Consider the following 17,980-nt stretch of genomic DNA (forward strand, 5'->3'; position numbering starts at 1 on the left):
GCGGAGGCCAGAGCAGAGACCACAGCTGTTCTCCAAACATCTGCGTAGCACATGTCACTGGACAGACCGTGTTCACTGGGGCTCAGCCCTCTGGGTTAAGCATTGCCCTCTCCCCAGACTTTTTCAAAGAACAGCCACAGCCGGGGGTCCCACTGGGCTGTCAGCAGTCATCCCCGGGGCAGTGTGGGTTTACTTCTCAGGAGGCTTCAGAGCTCCCAAGAAGGTGCAGAGATGTGGCCTGGAGCACATACCTGGAGGCTGGGCAGTGTCCTGAAGATGCACTAGGTTGGAGCAGCTGTCCCCTCTCTGGAGCAAGCCGCTCAGGACCAGCACCCGCCACGGGCTGGCCCACGACACCCCGGTCCTGCCGGCAGAGGGGGAGGAATCTGGGCGTGATCTTCCTGCCAGTGTCCTCCGCACACATAGCATAGGAGGCCAAGGAACAGACAGAGCCAGCTCCCAAGTGGACATCAGCCCAAGCAAGGGGAGGGCTTTGACCCAAACCAGAACCTCCACGCCAGCTGGCAAACTAAGTCGGGGAGGGGTGTTTCAACAGAAAGCTTGGCCCGGAGCCCTGATAGTCTGTTACTGAGGGACACTGGACTTCTTGCGTCCCGTGAGCCCCTTCGCCTCTCTCTCCGGAGACCCAGCGGGGCAGGATGAGGCTGTCTTTACGGAGCCACTACTCAGAGCTGATTGCTCATCTTTGTCTCGGACTTTCGGTTTCTGCAGGCCAGCCAGTAATTAAAAGCACCAATTAATCTCTGAGACTGAGCCGGGGTTCCCAGGATGTGATGCCAACTGCCTCGGGCTGGCTCGCGGAGAGGCCCAGGTCACGGCTGCAGACACACAGGGGACATGCCGTCCCTGGGGCTCAAGGGCCCATGGGGCCCGCCCCAGTGCCTTTCTCTGAAAGACCATAGAAACTGCGGACATGGCCTCCCTCACTGTCCAAGATGAGGGCCAGGCAGGGGGCGGGCAGAGAGACCGTCAGGGCGATGCAGGGAGTGAGAGGAGGATGCCCTCCTCCATGGCGGCTTGCAGCCCTCAGCAGCCCTTCCTCCCAACTCAGCCTGTCCAGCGCCCACCACACACATGTGCACACGCACACACGGGCGCGCACACACATGTGCACACTTGCGGGCGCGCATGGGCGTGCACACACATATGCACACACATGGACGCGCACACACATGGACACGGGCTTCCTGAGCTTCCCTAGAAGCCAAGGGGTGGGAGGGTTGGAGGTCTTCTGCCTAGAAAAAGTTTCCCGGGGAACCCTCTGAGCCTGGACCGGCCAGGACTCGTAGGCACATGGGGTGCTTGCCAGCCTATACTTCCTTCTTCATAGGTGCCCCTGGAGCCTCTGCCAGGGGCATAGGTCTAGAATCTTCATTTCCTTCAGCCTTCTGACACCCCAGGGGCAGGGATATGGTCCACACTTGGCCCATCGGATCACTTCCCTGAGACTGCAAAGACCAGTAGGTGAAGGTAAGGTCATGTGGATTGGGGTGGGTGGGGGCGGGAAGGAAGAGCTAAGCAGGGGAAGCCAGGAGGTGGACTGAGAGGAGGTTCAAACAGCTGTCCCTCAAGTTTTAAATCACTGTAGCTTCACTCTTTCTCAGATACCCTGTGCTCTCTGCTACCTCAGGGCCTTTGCACATGTTGCCCCTCCTACCCCCCCACCATTGAGGGAATGGTCTTCCCTCTTTCTTCAAGCGGTTGGAAGCTTCAGGTCTCAGCTTAATTTCACCTCCTCAAAAGACTCCTTCCCAGACACCCAGACACCCAGACACACACCCACACACACACACATCCCTCTGCCGTGGTGAGTGTCTGGACCAAGGTCAGCACTAATGGAGGAGGAGGCTGGACGGCATGCTGACAAGTATACAGGCCTTCCAGAAGGCCAGGAGGCTGTGGATCACTTCTGGGTGCCACCCCACGTGTCTGCAGCCTGCTCTGGGCCGATGAGCTTGCACCTGGATGCTGCCTTGTGGGGAAATGCACACACATACTTTCAGCCAGCCTGAGTCCAGGCCTGGCAGGATTTGCCCCTTCCTACCCATTCCGTAGGAGTTATGGGCTGCACATACATGATAGGCACGGCCCATCAGCACCCCTCCTGATCCCTAGGGCGGTCACTGCAGCCCTGTGGAGCTGTGGGTGGGGCCTAGGACCACACATGCCACACGACTGTGTGACCTGGGTTTGGCACGGGATGCCCCCAGCCTGGCAGTCACCTGCCCATGACCCACTGTGGGCCAGGGGGGAGCAGGGAGAGGCTGCCTTACCTGATGCCCCCTATGCAGTCTGTACTTCATGTTCCTGGCACAGCAGAGTGCTTCATGCAAAGCCAGACCTGGTGCCCAATGGTACACTGGGTGCAGGGAGGGGTGGGGCCTGTTTTCTGGGGGGGGGGTCCAGGTCTGCCAACCTCAACCCTCCTCCTGCTTGCACTTGCATGGGTCCCCACGGACCAGTAAGATCGATGGGTGCCCTCAGGCAACCCCCGCTTGGGCCCTCCCTGAGTCCTCCAACTGCCTAGTGGGGACCCCAAGTGGAGGCTGCCACAGACCAGCAGGTAAGGACATTCCCTGGCAAGTGACAGAGCCAAGGGAGACCAGCCATAGGACAGGAGACAAGAGCACAGGCCACTCCCAGAGACTATACCTCTGCCACCCTGGGCCCCCCCACCAGGGCTGTTCACCTTAGACAGCAACATCCCCACCCCACCCCACCCCACCCCCGTGGCACTTTCCCATAAGGCAGAATATCAGGTTCCCTGATGTGGGGCAAGCAGCAGAGCCCATCCTGTGCCTTGGGGTCACCTATAGGTGACAGGAAATCTGGGCTCCTCCCTCTTGGGCCCTGAGGTGTCCCCACAGAGGGGCCGGCAAGTTTCGGATGCAAGGCTGCAGGATCCCTGGGCAGCCCCCAGAGCCGCTGAGGTTAAGGCTTCATCCCTAGATGGGCAGCCGGGATGGACAGGGCTCCAAGGCCCAAGTGCGAACTAAAGAATCCGCAACCCCGGCGCGGGGGCGGGCCAGGGTGGAGCCAGGAGGCCTGTCCTGGGCAGCGAGGGGCACGGTGGTGGACCCGGGGTTGGTATATGAGCACCCAGGACACGCTTCGGCCAGACCCACCGACTTTCTGTTTGGAGTTTTCTGGTAACAGACCAGCTCCTGCGGCGCCGCTCCTTCGCTGCGGCGGCCACCGGCCCAGGCGTCCATGACTCTGAGGAGGGCGCGCGGCTGGGGAATTGGGCGCCCTTGCCTAGGGTCACCCGGGGCGCGCGGGCCACAGCTCCCACTCGGCCACCCGAGGGCCTGCGGCGAAGCTCTGGGCGGCCGGTCCGTCGCCTCCCGGCGGGTTTGGCAAAGAATCTGAGCCGCCCTCGGGGACTGCCAGGCCCAAGGCCAACTCGTGGGGGCGGCCTCGGGCGGGGACTCGGAGCCGCGGCCCGGCGCTAGCCTCCGGAGAAATGTCCCCTCTCCGACCCCGCCGCCCCAAGCCAGGCGGCACAGCCCGCCCCCTTCCCTCCAGGCTGGCGCGCCCACCTCCTCCACTAAGGACGCCCGGGGCGGCCATCACCTTCGCCGGACCATCCAGGGCCGCCCAGCCGGACGGCCTCAACGCTCCTAAACCCCCCCCCCCCCCCCAGGTCAGGCCCGGAAGGCCCTAGGCCCCTGTGTCCGGCCATGCCATCCGCTGGGCGGCCCTAGAGACTCCGCAACTAGGGTCAGCCCAGTCCCTGCCTGGCGCTCCCGCCTCCCTCGGTTGCCTGGCTCCTGGGGCCGCTCCCCCGCCCGCGCTCTCCCAGCTCATACCCGGACTGGGCGGGGGACCTGGGATCGCCCAGCTCCGAGCGGCGGCCCTTGGGCGCGCTTTACCTGGACGTGCGCGGCGCGCAAACTCAGGGCGCGCTGGAGGGTCTTGCCCGGCGCGCTGGCCCTGCGGGCGGGGAGCCCGGGCTTTGAGGCTACACGGCCGAGCCAACCCTCCCCTGGGCTGCAAGCTGGCAGCAGTTGACCCCTGCGCCTCTGGGTTGCGGGCGAGACGTCGGGGCTCAGGACCCGCTGTGGGGGAGGCTCTGGAGGACCCGCCTCCACGCGGAGCGGGCTTCCCTGGGCTGGGCGACCGGGCCAAAGGCGGGACCCACAGAAGCCGCGATGCACCCCGCAGAGACACCCCGGAGCGCCCCGCCGTCCCGAGTGTCCGACCCCTTTCCCTCCCCGCCCCGACTGGAAAAGCGGCCCCCCGCCCTGCGCGGCGCCGGGCGGGGCGCGCGGGGGCGCAGAGGGAACCGCTGCACTTTCTTCGGGTGGGGGAGGGGCGGGCGTCCAAGCTCCGCCCCCGGGAGTGGCGGGGCGCGCGCGGGCCAATGGGGAGCCGGGCAGGGGGCGGGGCCTCGCGTCTGCAGCTTAAAGAAACTTGTTGCGGGTCCTCCGCCGGGACGGAGCTTCGGCGGCAGCAGCGGCAGCGGGAGGCCCGGGGTCGGGCTGTGGCGGCGGCGGCGGCGGCGGCGGCGGCGACGCAGGTCGGGCTACAGCGCGGCGACCTCGGGTCCCAGAGCGGCCGCGGCGCAGCTGAGCAGCAGCCCCGCGGGTCCCGGTACGCGCCCCTCCGCGCGCGGCCCCGATGCTGGACATGAGCGAGGCCCGCGCCCAGCCGCCCTGCAGCCCGTCCGGCACCGCCAGCTCCATGTCGCACGTGGAGGACTCGGACTCGGACGCGCCGCCGTCGCCTGCCGGTTCCGAGGGCCTGGGCCGCGCGGCGGGCGCGGGGGGCGGCGGCCGGGGCGACGCGGCCGAGGCGGCGGACGAACGCTTCCCGGCCTGCATCCGCGACGCCGTGTCGCAGGTGCTCAAGGGCTATGACTGGAGCCTGGTGCCCATGCCGGTGCGCGGGGGCGGCGGCGGCGCGCTGAAGGCCAAGCCTCACGTGAAGCGGCCCATGAACGCCTTCATGGTGTGGGCGCAGGCGGCACGCCGCAAGCTGGCCGATCAGTACCCGCACCTGCACAACGCCGAGCTCAGCAAGACGCTGGGCAAGCTGTGGCGGTGAGTGCGCTGTCCCCGAGCGAGGGACAGGGACGGGGCCCCAGCAGCGCGGGCGGGCTTCGAGTGGTTCTCGGGGGTACGCGGGGGCCCGGGAGGTGGCCCCGCTCCCGGCCTCGGCTCTGCTCCCAGTGGCTGTACCCAGGGCGAGTCCTAGTGGAAAACCTCACCCTTTGACCGGGGAGACTGCACCCGGGATGCTCAGGTGGTCAGGGCCACAGAGGGCTGCGGGGCGAGTATGCAACCCTGAGCACACTCCCTCAGTCGCCAACAGACCGCTGAAGGCTGTGGCTGGCATGCTGAGGAGAGGACTCCACCTGTGAGTGGCCCCAGAGTCTGGAGGCCTGTCCCTCCCCGAGGAAAGGTGGCTTCTGTCTAGAAGCAGGACACAGTATCAGGCAATGTGGTGCTCTCTGGAGGTGCCCCTCTTTGGAAAGGGCTCCCCTCCACTCTGACCAGCATGTGGGGGAAGTCAAGGCAGATGGAGGGGGTGCGTGTCTGTTCAGCTGGCACATTCCCCACAGCTTCTGCCACCTCTGTGCCCCTCTGCAGACAAGGACGAGGGATGCAGGAGGGGTCCAGCACAGGCATGCTTTGTGCATACTTGGGTATAGAGAAGCTGGACGTTTTTGCAGAAAGTAGGACTGCTGAGAACTGCCCGTCCCCACCAAATGTGTTCTACTTGGGTTTAAAATGGACGGCTTTGGGTTTGGGGCACTGGCTCCCATTTCCTGTTCCTCTCCCATGAGTGGGCACTGGGAGTTTGCACATCTGTTCTCTGTGTGCCTGTCTGTGTCTGCTCTGGGCACAGTGGACTCTGGCAGCCCTGTGCCCTATGCCCTAGGCAGTTGGAGGTGAGTTTCTGGAAGGGTTTGAGAGGCCTGTGTGTGTTCTGAGCTTCAGTGAGGACCACACGGGTTTTGCCAGCGTTCCTGGAGGTCTGGACCTGCTCGTCCCCAGGAAGCCCCGCTTTGTCCCCAGGGTGTTCTCTGCTGGGTTCTGCCTCCTCCCCCACCTGCCTTAGAAAGCCCCAAAGGGAGGGGACTTACACAGGCTCTGGGCAAAGGGAAGTAAGAGGATGATGGAGATGGAAAGGTTTGGGTCTTGTTCTAGCACGTTCCTTTGACCCTAATGAGAACAGACCTCACCAGAAGTCCTCGCTGGCCTGAGGCCCCTCCCCCCCGTCCCCAGAGAGGGGAGCGCCTGCCTGGTGCCCGCTGAGGTGTGGGAGCACATGCAGGCCTCCCTGTGAGTGTCAGGGTCAGTGAGGCCCTCCCCCAGGGGCGGCATGGGGGCCCTGGCCATCCCGCTTCTGCCCTTGGTGCTGCAGCTTGCTGAGCGAGAGTGAGAAGCGCCCCTTCGTGGAGGAGGCTGAGCGGCTGCGGGTCCAGCACAAGAAGGATCACCCGGATTACAAGTACCAGCCACGCCGCAGGAAGAGTGTGAAAACAGGCCAAGGCGACTCTGACTCCGGGGCCGAGCTGGGCCCCCACCCCGGCAGTGCCGTGTACAAGGCCGATGCAGGCCTTGGTGACCCGCACCACCACAGTGACCACACAGGTGGGCTCCTGGGGCCCCACAGCATGTGCCTGCCCCAGCAGGAGAAGTGGGGGTTCCGGCATCCGCTGAGATGAGTAGGGGGGGTAGGGAGCGGGGGCTCATGCCCAGGGCAGGTAGCTTTGAGACAATCACGTGTTCCCTGATGCACACAGGGAGGGAGGGGTTCTGCTTAGCCCCCTCTGAACACTGAGGGTCTCGCAGCTTTGCCTCGGTCCGGCGCTGGGTGACATGGGTGTGTTCTGCCCTGCCTGAGGATGTTTCTGCTTCCCCTGGCCTTTCTGCTGGTGCTGACCCAGCACTCCTGCCCCTGGCATGGTGGTCAGCAGCCCAGCTTTAGGATCAGACGGACTGGGGGAGAATCCCGGCCAGCCGAGCAGTCTCAGTCAAGCTGGCAAAAGCTTTGAGCCTCAGGGAGAATACGTTTTGTGTGGGTCACACTGTGGTCATGTGCAGGGGGCTGGGCACTTCCTCTCCTTTCCCCCACCTTGGTCTTCACGGTGGGGCCTCCATGGCCCCAGCTCTTCCTGTAGAACGGCGCTTAACGGAATTTCCTCGGCCAAGGAGTGAGGTCTGGGTCTGGCTCCGCTGGAATTTCTGGGAAACATACAGAAACAAAAAGCCGTTGATTTCTACCTGCGGCAGTTAGCGGGCTGGTGTTCCTCCTGGGTGCACGTCGCCGGCCTGGCTGGCCCCCCACAGAAGGGGCATTCATCCCTGAAATGTGCTCTGTCCCCAGGGCAGACCCACGGGCCACCCACCCCGCCCACCACCCCCAAGACGGACCTGCACCACGGGGGCAAGCCGGAGCTGAAGCTGGAAGGCCGCCGCCTGGCGGACAGCGGGCGCCAAAACATCGACTTCAGCAACGTGGACATCTCAGAGCTGAGCAGCGAGGTCATCGGCAACATGGACACCTTTGATGTGCACGAGTTCGACCAGTACCTGCCCCTCAACGGCCACTCGGCCCTGCCCGCGGAGCCGGGCCAGCCCGCCGCCGGCTCCTATGGGGCTGCCTCCTACTCACACTCGGGGGCGGCCAGCATCGGGGCATCCCCCGTGTGGGCCCACAAGGGAGCCCCGTCGGCCTCCGCGTCGCCCACCGAAGCGGGCCCCCCGCGGCCACACATCAAGACGGAGCAGCTGAGCCCCAGCCACTATGGTGACCAGTCGCACGGTTCTCCAGGCCGTGCCGACTACGGCTCCTACGGCAGCCAGGCCAGCGTCACCACGGCCGCCCCCGCCGCGGCGGCCAGCTCCCTCACCAGCTCGCAGTGCGACTACACCGACCTGCAGGCCCCCGGCTACTACAGCCCATACCCGGGCTTCCCATCCAGCCTCTACCAGTGTTCCTACTTCCACCCTTCTCGTCGGCCCTACGCCTCGCCCCTGCTCAGTGGCCTCTCCGTGCCGCCTGCCCACAGCCCGCCTGGCAACTGGGACCAGCCCGTGTACACTACCCTGACCAGGCCCTGAGGGTGCCGTGGCCCGGGGAGGGGGCCGGCGTTGGCCAGGGAGAACCTTGATCTCGGCAAAGACAGATGGAGCCTCAGGTCTTGCAGAAGGGGTGCGCTGGTGGAAGGAGAGGAGGTGGCGGCTCCATCAGGTGCCTGCTGGCGTGTGCAGGGGAACCACACTTGGTACCCGACGCACCACGGCTTCCAGATCTCCACACTCCCTGCGGCCAGCAAAGCCCGCTCCCCGCACCCTCTTAGCGGCAACTGGCGACTCTGGAACCAAGGACAGCCTTCTGGCCCCTTCCCTGCAGACATCTTGGTTTTGCACCTCAGTGGACACAAAGCAGCCCCAGCACAAAACAGAAAGGAGGGAAGAGGCGTGGGGTGTCTGGCCGCCTGTGCTCCGAGGTCCCTGCCGGCCTCACGTGCGCGGAGAACTCCAGGGGACCCACAGGGGTCGTTCCCGCAGTTTGGCGGCATCCACAGCCCGGCGGGAGCATGGCTGCAGGAGCCCCTCTGGGGACCAGCCTATCGGCTCCGAGGTGCTCCCCGCCGTTTAAGGCTCTTCCTAGCAAGATTTGGCTGCAACTAACCCTTCTCTCTTTTTATTTTATTATTATTATTTTTTTAATTTTTATTTTGAAACTTAAACACGTTCGATTTGTTTGGGAAGCTGTTGAAATGTATTTATGTTCTGTATTATTTTATCTTTAATTAATGAAGTAATTTGTGCAGAGTAGAATTTAAGACAAAACGGAGGCCGGGTTGCTGAGCGCGAGGGCTGGGAGGACAGGTGGTGGGGTGGGATCCCCTCCTCCCCTCCTCCCCCTTCCCCTCCTCTCTTCCCCTCCCCTCGCCTCCCCCCCAGCTCCAATCCCCCCGGGGAGGTGGCCAGGACCCCAAGGGAGGAGAAGAGATTTGCCTTGTAGTGTCTCTGACCATCGTTCAGCTGAGGTTTGGAAGGCAGGGGTGTTGCTGGAGGCCGTCCCTGCCCACGGCTGTGCCAAGCAGTGGATGGGGATTTCCTGGGATGGGGGGGCTGCAGCAGCACGTTAATCTCGGCTCTTAGGAACCAGACGCCACCTACAAGCTGTGAAACTAAAACCTTCTCCACTACAGTGTGTAGAGTCTTAGTTTTAGATGAATAATCCTGCTCGACGCGTACCTGCTTCCACTGTGTGCTGAGCACCGATAACTCCAACTTCATGGAAACTTGTGCCTTTAAACTTTGTACATTTAAAGACGTCCGAGAAGTTGCTTCTTTTTACTTTTTCTACTTTTTTCCTACCTTTTTCTAGAAAAGAAAAAAAAATTTTTTTGTGGGGGGGCATATCTTTTTCTGGGGGTGGGGGCAGGGAATACAGCAAACTCATTTTTACGCCAACTCTGTTGTTCCGCGTGGGGTCTGGTCTTCCGCCGTCACTACCTGCTGTGTTCTGCTCCTTTCTGACCAAGCAACGCTAACTTTTGTACAGACCAGTTTGATAAAATTAAAAAAAAAATGCTTTTTATCTACTTGGGCTGCGTTTTGTGTGTTGCTTTCTGTACGCCTGGGGTCTCATTCGGGAGGGTGTCGGTCGAAGCAGGAGTGGGGTTCACTCCAGGCCCTCCTCAGAGGATGTGGGCACCCGGAGCCCACAAGGGCAGAGCCAGCGCCCCGGCCCTACAGGGGCTGGGTCTGCATTTGAGCAAATCTCAGAGGCCCCAAGATGCCAGAGTCTTCCTTCCCCCCAGGGCCTATTCAGTAGGCAAAACGGGTCCAAATCCCAGGACATGATTTCCTCCCAGGCAAATCCCAGAGCCGGTTTCTGGGTGGCTGGCGGCAGTTTTTGGGCACTGGCGCAGAGCCAAGCGGGGAGCCGGGTGAATGCCGCCCTCCAGGCACCAGGCGGGGTTGTCTGGTCGGCAGACTGTTTCTAAGGAGAAATGCTTGCGAGGAGCACCAGCAAGGCAAGGGCAGCCTCATCTCCTGGTGGGGCCTCCCCGGCACACGCAGCTGGCTTAGGGGCCTCACCTGGCTGGGCGCACCCGCCACCGGGCCCTGGAGATGCATCTGGGGCATCTGCGTCTGGGGCCCAGAGGAAGATCGGGCTTCTCACAAGAACCCAGATCCTCGAAGCAACTGGCTCTGTGATTCTAATGGGGTGGCCCGGGTAGGGGGGCACCCGCCCCATCCCCTTGTCTGCCAGCCGCCTGCGTGGCTGCGATCCAGGGCGCGTACCTCACCCGCGCTGGAGAGCCGTGTCCTGGGCCTGCCAAGAGTAGTGTTGGGGAAGAGCGGCCCGGATTTACGAGGGATCGTGAGGTCTAGGGCGTGCCAAGCCTCCCGGGCGAGGCCAGTTCTAGGAGGGGGCTGCAAGCCAGGCTCAGAGAGGCCTGTGTGGAGCCAGTCCAGCATGTCCTGCGTCCAGCCAAGGGCTGTCCAGGTCCATATGGCCCTCCAGGCTCTCGCACTGACACCCCAAAGCAAGGAAACCCCCTGCATCCGGCTCCCTGACAGAGGGAGCGAGGCCGCCCCTTTGTGGCTCTGGGATCGATCAGGCCTTGCCAGGTTCCCGGGGGCGGGAGGCTCTGACAGTTTTGTTTGCACTTGGAGGGGCTCCTGCGTGTTAACTCCCAGGGGTCCCAGCCCAGGCAAGCCTCTGGTGGGTCTCCTCCCTCTGAGCTCATGGGGAGGGCAAGGACGGCCACCACTGTTTTGGCAAGGCTGGGCCTCTGCCGGGGCCAAGGCCATGGAGATGCGATGCCCCCCGACCCCTGCTCTCCGGGGGCCAGGCCGCTGGCCTCCCTGTCGGAACATTCTCAGGCTTTGGAGTCATGGGGTCTCTGCTCCCCAAATGCAGGGTCCCCAGTGATGTTGTGAAGAGGTGGCCGAGGCGGGTCCCTGGGGTGGGGGTCAGAGCAGCTGGGAGGGGTCCAGGGGCTCCCCTGGGCCTCAGGCTTGTGAGGGCTCTTCCAGTGAACTCCCAGCAGACAACGTTATTCACAAGGCTGGCCTCTCCCCACTTTGCCTGAGTCCAAGGGGGCAGTTGCCCCAGCGGGTCCAGAGCTCCATTCTCCTGAGAGCGTTCCACTGGCCCGTCCTGGGGACGAGCGGGCGGGAAAAGTTCCTCATTTTTCATTTCCTTCCTCAGAGCAGAGCGCACTTGCCTCTGATCTCCACTGAACAGAACGCCCTATTCAGAGACAAAGGGGAAACAGCGTTTATGACCCAGACCCTGCTCTGGCAGATTGGGAAAGCCCCTCCTGGTCCTTCTGGGGATGATATCGGCTTTCAGGAGTGCATTTTCTGTTTGGATGTGAGCTCACGGGTGGTGTGGTTGCTGTCAGCTCTGGGGAGAGCCCGTGTCCTCCGAGCAGCACAGAGAGGGTGGGAGGCCCGCGACCCGCTCACCAGGCCTGTCCCGGGGGCAGACCCCACCCCCAGCCTGCCTGCTTCGACTTTTGGCCGCATTTGGGGGACAGCACCCAGGGCTGGTGTCCCAGACTCAAGGATGTGGCCTGCTGTGTGGACGCAATGCATTCTCCCCCATGTCTGGCCCAGGGCCTCCAGGCCGGCCCTGGACAGAGGATCTTCAGGACCTCACCTCCGGCTGACCAGGTCTGCAGGGGCTGTGGACCACACATTGGGGCTGGTGTGACGTGTTTGTGGGTGGTGACTGACGGCCCCTGGACACTAGACAAGTCCTCACCACCCTGTGTGGACAGCCTCCTGGGACACATTCCACCAGGCATCCGGGAAAACCCATGCAGGCCAGGACCCGGTCTCAGGGTCATGGAGCCAGTGGGGCGAGACGCCCTACTCCTACCCCCGCGGCCAGAGTAGACCCCAAGGCAAGGGAGATGGAGCTGCTGCCACCAGGCCCGCGGGGCCCAGGATCGTTCCCAAGGAGAGGAGACATGTAACTGTGCCCTGGGCCCGGGCGTCTTCTCCTCCCTGTTGGCCTCAGCCCTGCTGTCCCTCAGGCCCCTGCTCCCCTCAGCCTGCCCTGCAGCCCCAGCCCCATCCTGAGGACATTTTGGCGGCTGAGCTGACCACTGCAGGCAAGGGGGATGGCGTGCCTGGGAGCTGCAGGGACCCACCCTGGTCCCCGTGCTACCTCCCAGGAAGAGGAAGTCAGGAAGAAGAAGAGCATCATGGTTCTGTCAGTGTTTCAGAGACCTCACGTCCTAACACCTCCTGCTTCTGTGTCTGACTCCGGGACAGAGCCTGCTTGCTTGTGGGGTCCCTGTATCCTGGAAGGAGCAGATGTGCAGACCACCCCCACCCCCAGGATGGGCTGTGGAGGCCCGGGGCTCCCCAGGGGGCACGGGAGCCTTCCAAGGAGACAAGTTGAGAAAGGAAGGAGCTAAAGGGGCAGACACATGGGGGACGTGGCCCTGCCCTCCTGTGAGGACCCTCCTGGTGCTGAGAGCCTGGCACGGCCACCCCCAGGAAGAGTGGGAGCTGGGCTCTGAGGGGCTCCCCACCTCCTGCCTTCCCTGCCGGCTCCCCGTGCAGCCTCAGCTTTCCCAACAGTAAGATGGGAATAAGCCCCCCCGCCGGGGTGCTGGGGGCCTCAGTGAGATTAGGACCCCGCTGCAACCCGGCGCCCTGCTCCAGTCCCCGAGAGCAACTGTTGGCACATGACCACCTCTGATCACACGGCACTTCTTTCTGCTCATCTGCAAGGTAAGGTGGGTTTGTCAGTAAGAAAATTAAAAGTAAACCAGGCAGAGAATGTGCATTCTGAAGCCTGGGGGAATGAGGGGGCACTTCTCCTGGCTTGTGCCTCTGGGACCCCTCCTGCTGCGTGGGGGTGTCTTACAACCCCTGCCCACCCCCCCCATCCACCCCCCCTAGGAAGGTGGGCCAGGCCCAGGGTCCGAAGCTCTGCCCCTTGCCAGGGATCTCTGTGTGCCTCAGTTTCCTCCTATGACCGTGGGGCAGTGACGGCCTCACTGAGGTGCTCTGAGGAGTGACCTGGCTTGGCACACATGTCAGACACATGTGACAGGTACCTTCCCACCCTGTCCCGCAGCCGACTCGGTCCCCAGAGCGTCACTAGAGCCCCGGGGCCTTCACTCCCTTCCCTAGTCCGCCCCAGCCTCACAGTGCTCAGCTCAGGCTCCCTGCCTCCCGCACCCTCTCTGGGCTGCCTGGGGAGGGGCAGCCGTCCCCCGGGGGCTGGGGCCAGAATTTGGTCCCACTGAGGCTGTGGTGGGCAAGTGCAGGACACTTCGCAGGGCTCACCATGAAGTCAGGTCCGGATTCTCCCTGGAGCCGCGTGGGCACCTGCGGTAGCCCCACTCACCAGCTCCCCCGAGGCTGAGGTGGGGCTGCAAAGGGTTAAGGGGCGCACGGCCCGCGGGAGTGCGGGCGGGCGGCAATGTGCCTTCGGAGGCTGGTGCGGGGCCAAGAGCCTCGGCGAAGGCGCTGCATTTTAATGAATCATTATTGCCGGGGAGGCCTTTGTCTTTCTTTATCCGGTGCACAATAAAAGAATTAATTAGACAGAAAATGGCAGGGCAAGGAACTGACAAGTCATTAAGGGCTGCTGAATGACCGATGAGATGCGCGCCGGGGTGGATTTCGGCTCCGGAATGATAATGGCCGGGCCGGGTGCTTTGTATGCGCGACCAGCCGGCCTCTGTGCGGGCTTTGTGGGCGCTGGCATTGTGGCCCGCCGGGGCGGCTGGGCCTGGCCCGATCCCCAAAGGCAAAGTGGGCAGTGGGAACCACACACAAAATTGGTGTATTAATTTTTGTGTGCAGACACAGCAGTAAATATTTGGATGCAAAGGAACTTTGGGATGGGTGTTCTGGCCCCTGGGATCTACTTCCTGACTTGGTGGAGGGGGCGGGGACCAAGGTTGGCATGGGGGACGCAGAAGGCAGGGGTGGGGGGAGGAGAGGAGGGGAGAGGAGAGAGGGGGAGACCCAGAAGCTCTTCTCAGAGCCGGGCTCCACCCCCCCCAGCTGCTGTCATGGTTATTCAGACGTCACCAGGGAGGGAGTGCCACCCACAGATCCGGCTCTCCCACCCAGAAAATTTGAGCTCCTTGGCGGTTGCGGGGGGCGGGGGGCGAGATTGGAGAGCCTGTGAAGTAGGAGCTCATGGGGCTCCCACTGCTCACGGCTCCTGGTCCACGGGCTGGGGGCTCAGCACCTCCTGTCCCTGTGACCCGTGGCCCCTGGGGGCTGGATTTGAAAACTGGCTGGATCGGAACTTTTGCAGCAGGTCCGATCCCCCGCTGGGCATCGTCCCTGGGTGCCTTGTGGGACGGAGGGGGAGAAATCCCAGACAGCTGGGGAGAGGTGTCCCCTGTCCCAGGGATGATGAGAACTTTGGAGAAAAAGCGATGTTGGTCAATCAGTCAGTCAACAACCCTTCCCTTGCTGGATGTTCAGGGACAGGAGATACAACCGGGACCGACTGCAGAGCCCCGGCACGTCACTGGCGGGGCCGTGCCAGTACCCTCTCCTTTGGGCCACTTGAGATTCTGGAGGGAGCCCCAACTGACAGATGATGAGGGTGCGAGGGACACAGGGTATGTCCCTGTGTCCCTGAGACCACAGATGGAGGGCGAGTGCTGGTTGCCTCTGGGTGGAGGGGCTCCACCCCAGTCAGGCAGCATTAGGCAGAGGCCATACCTGTGTCCAGGTGACAAGTGTCCATCAGGTGGCGGGGCGTCCAGACACTGCTTGGGAGCACTATCATTGCAAGTCACTGTCTGATGGTTGTGTGTGAGACTAAGGCGGGCCATGACACCCTGGGCATCATCCCCGAAGAGGGGGAGCCTCCCCTTCTCCCCACTTCCTGAGGTCACTCAAGTGCCCTGAGGAACTCGGTCACTAATGGGGGAGGGAGGGATGAAGGTGGCCAGAGGATCTGGGGGACTCTGGCTCTAGGAACCCGAGTCGTCCACCTTTTCCTAAACAGGGAGAGGGTGTCAAGGCAGGGTCAGAGTCTGCTCTGAAGCATGGTGCCTGGTGTCTGGAGCTTGGGCTTCCCAGGGTGCATGGCCTCTCTGGCCTCAGTGGTCCATCTGTAAAATGAGAAGAACAATGCCCACCTCCCCAGAGTTGGTTCTCAGGAACATGGGAGATGCATGTGGGCATGTGCTTAGTAGAGGATTTGGTTAGAAGGAGCCACTCAATATACACCACCCAACATTGTTGTTGAGCTAAAGTGACAGGGCTCACACCTCATCAGGGAGTTAGCCTGCTAGCCAGGGCAACCTGCTCTGTATCTGTCCTTCCATCCATTCACCTGTCCATCCATCCATTCATCTGTCCATCCATCCATCCACCTGTCCATCCTCTAACCGTCCATCCATCCATCCATTCATCTGTCCATCCTCTAACCATCCATCCATCCATCTATCCATCTGTCCATCCATCCATTCATCTGTCCATCCATCCATCCACCTGTCCATCCTCTAACCGTCCATCCACCCATCTATCCACCTGTCCATCCATCCATTCATCTGTCCATCCACATCATCCATCCATCTGTCCATCCATCCATCTGTCCAACTTCTAACCATCCATCCATCCATCCTTCCATCCATCCATCTATTCATCTGTCCATCCATCCATCCACCCATCCACCCATCCATCCATTTGTGCATCCATCCGTCTATTCATCTGTCCATCCATCCATCCATTCATCCATCCATCCATCCATCCATCCATCCATCCATCCATCCATCCATCTATCCATCCATCCAGTGACCATCATACAGCAGGTCCTTGGCTTTAAAAAGAAGACTGATCTGGCCCTGCCTTGCCTTGGTCCAGCAGTGAAGGGTCCCCTAGGACAAGTGCAGGGGACTGTAGGAACCCACACAGGGACCCAGCCTGCTGCACATGCTGATGGGGAGGCTTCCTGGGGAAGCTGCATCCCCTGAGCAGTTTCTACAGAGTCTCATCCCTAAGCAGGGGCCTGTGAGGTCTGCCCTCATCCAGGGTTGGTCCTGGGAAACAGCATCATCCTTTGCTTCTTCGTTCAGACGAGGCTCTCTGGTCTGAGCCATGCCCAAGGCAGGCAGAGCTGCTGGGCTGGGACCCAGTGTAGCCCCTCACAGCTCCGAGTCCCAGGGCTTGGGGAGCGGTAGGGTGCCCACCTCACCCTTGTTTTCCTGGACATTTCCAGTTTTAGCTCTGGAAGTCATGTGTCCCGGGAGTACCAGGAGGGTGGTCACCCTAGTAAACAGGTGTGGAGCGTTCCACACTGCTCATGCCTGTCTGGTGTGGGTGGGGAGCAGGGGGTGGAGGGCAGTCCCGTCCCAACATGGGCAGCATGCCCCTGGGCAGCCTCATGAACTCCACAAAGTCAGGGGCTGTGACTATGCATGGCTGTCACCCACGACCTGGGCCATGGCTGGACACGTCCAGAGGCTCCGTGCGTGTCTGCTGGATGAGCAAACCCATGAGTGAATGAAGGTGCCCCAGGGCCTGTTTGCTCCAGAGGTGACATGTCTCTTCCCTCAGAGAACTAAAGCCATGAGGACAGAAGGAAGCTCAGGGGCATCTTGCATTTAGGACAGTGGCTAAGGCTGACAAACGTGACCTTCAGTCACCAAGCGGCAGCTGGGGTGTGCCAAGCTCTCGGGCACAAGGCGTGGTACCTGCTAGGGTAACTGGAGAGCCATCAGGAGCTGGAGAGGACGTGGGCAACGGGCCTCATCCTTCAGAACAGCAGTCCATTTCAAAACAGCAGTCCCACCTAAAGCTGACACGCGGGTGACCTAGGAGCTGGCCACCCCCCTCCCAGCCTCACCCAGTGCACACCCAGCCACAATGCATGCTCATGTTCTCCATTAGACTAGAATGTTCTTGGTAGATTGCAGACCGGGAAGCTTCCTCACGCCCTTCAAGTGAATAAATGAATGAAGATCTTTCACACATCGGGATCCAACTCGGCAGTGAGAGGGGGTGGAGGCAACACGGAGCCTCCCGCAGACAGGACGTTCCCCGAGATCCCATTTACGTAAAGTACTTAGGGTTTTGTTTTGTTTGGTTTTGATTTTGTTTTTTAAGGCAGAGCAGTGAGAAGAACCTTTCTGGGCGATTTCTTCCAGAATCAGTCTGGAGTTATGCTGATCTGCCATATGGAAAGCCACACCCCTAGATGTCTCTCCCCAGCCTCGGGGGTCTCCACATTCCAGAACGTTCCTCCCGATTCAGCAGGTGGGAAGAAAACGTCCCAAAACAAGGGAATGGCTGCAATGGCAGCCTTTCGTTCCTTCTTGGGCATCTGGCGCACTTTTCATCTGCTGAGGGAGAGGAGGGGACAGGGGGACGGAGCCCACTCACAGCTGCCCCAAATCTCTGGGAGAGGAAATGTCCCCCCAGGGGAGCATGGTTAAAAAGAGGAAATCTAAGTGCCAGGTGGCAATGCTCCCCCAGGACCTGGGGAAATCGTCCGCTCATCAAGGGGCCCCCCGAGCACCCCAGCATCTGGGCTGGGGGCAGACGGGTGTCCAGGGGGGGGTGGGGGCCCGGCTGACATTGACGCTGTGCTGGGAAGGAGGGCATCCCAGCCGGCTCCTTTTTAGCCAGTGTGATCTCAGCAAGGCTCAGAGGCTTGCTGGCTGCCCCTGTCTGTGCCCTATTCAATACATAAGGGGACATGGCCTGACAGGTCTGTGCTTCCCCGTGGTCACCCCGCTGCCTGGGACCCCGGGCCAAGCCCTGGCAAGGGGACAAAGTGGGCCAAGGCCCCGGGCGGAGAGATAGGCCGGGCTCTGCTGCAGGAGCAAGGACTCCCACACCTGTCTGCCCTCCGGACAGTGCAGGGTGTCTGGCTCCCTCGGCGAAGTAGAGGGGCCCCTGCCATGTCAGCCGGTCAGACGGGGACTTCTTCCTGGCTCTTTCTCCCCAATGGTCATGCAGGAGGTGCCCTGGTTCCATCAGCCGGC

The 17,980-nt window shown here is 62.0% G+C and overlaps 1 protein-coding gene across 1 annotated transcript; it reads left to right on the top strand.

Moving 5' to 3' along the window:
- Nucleotides 1-4,456: 4,456 nt before the first annotated feature.
- On the top strand, nt 4,457-9,269 carry SOX8 (SRY-box transcription factor 8). Its single transcript, XM_045874624.3, has 3 exons — nt 4,457-5,063; nt 6,391-6,620; nt 7,357-9,269. Exons 1-3 carry the CDS (start codon nt 4,642-4,644, stop codon nt 8,091-8,093), a joined length of 1,389 nt encoding a protein of 462 aa, XP_045730580.1. The 5' UTR covers nt 4,457-4,641; the 3' UTR covers nt 8,094-9,269.
- Nucleotides 9,270-17,980: the final 8,711 nt, after the last annotated feature.

The sequence above is a fragment of the Mirounga angustirostris genome, unplaced genomic scaffold (genome assembly GCF_029215605.1).
Source record: "Mirounga angustirostris isolate CCGP_5_RB_7025 unplaced genomic scaffold, mMirAng1.0.hap1 SCAF_5, whole genome shotgun sequence".
Taxonomy (NCBI): Eukaryota; Metazoa; Chordata; class Mammalia; order Carnivora; family Phocidae; genus Mirounga; species Mirounga angustirostris.

Excerpts from the sequence above, each read along its gene's own strand:
- SOX8 (XM_045874624.3), top strand. The coding sequence starts at position 4,642 with ATGCTGGACATGAGCGAGGCCCGCGCCCAGCCGCCCTGCAGCCCGTCC. Across the intron at positions 5,064-6,390 it reads ACGCTGGGCAAGCTGTGGCG|CTTGCTGAGCGAGAGTGAGA; the intron begins GTGAGTGCGCTG and ends TTGGTGCTGCAG. Across the intron at positions 6,621-7,356 it reads CCACCACAGTGACCACACAG|GGCAGACCCACGGGCCACCC; the intron begins GTGGGCTCCTGG and ends CTCTGTCCCCAG.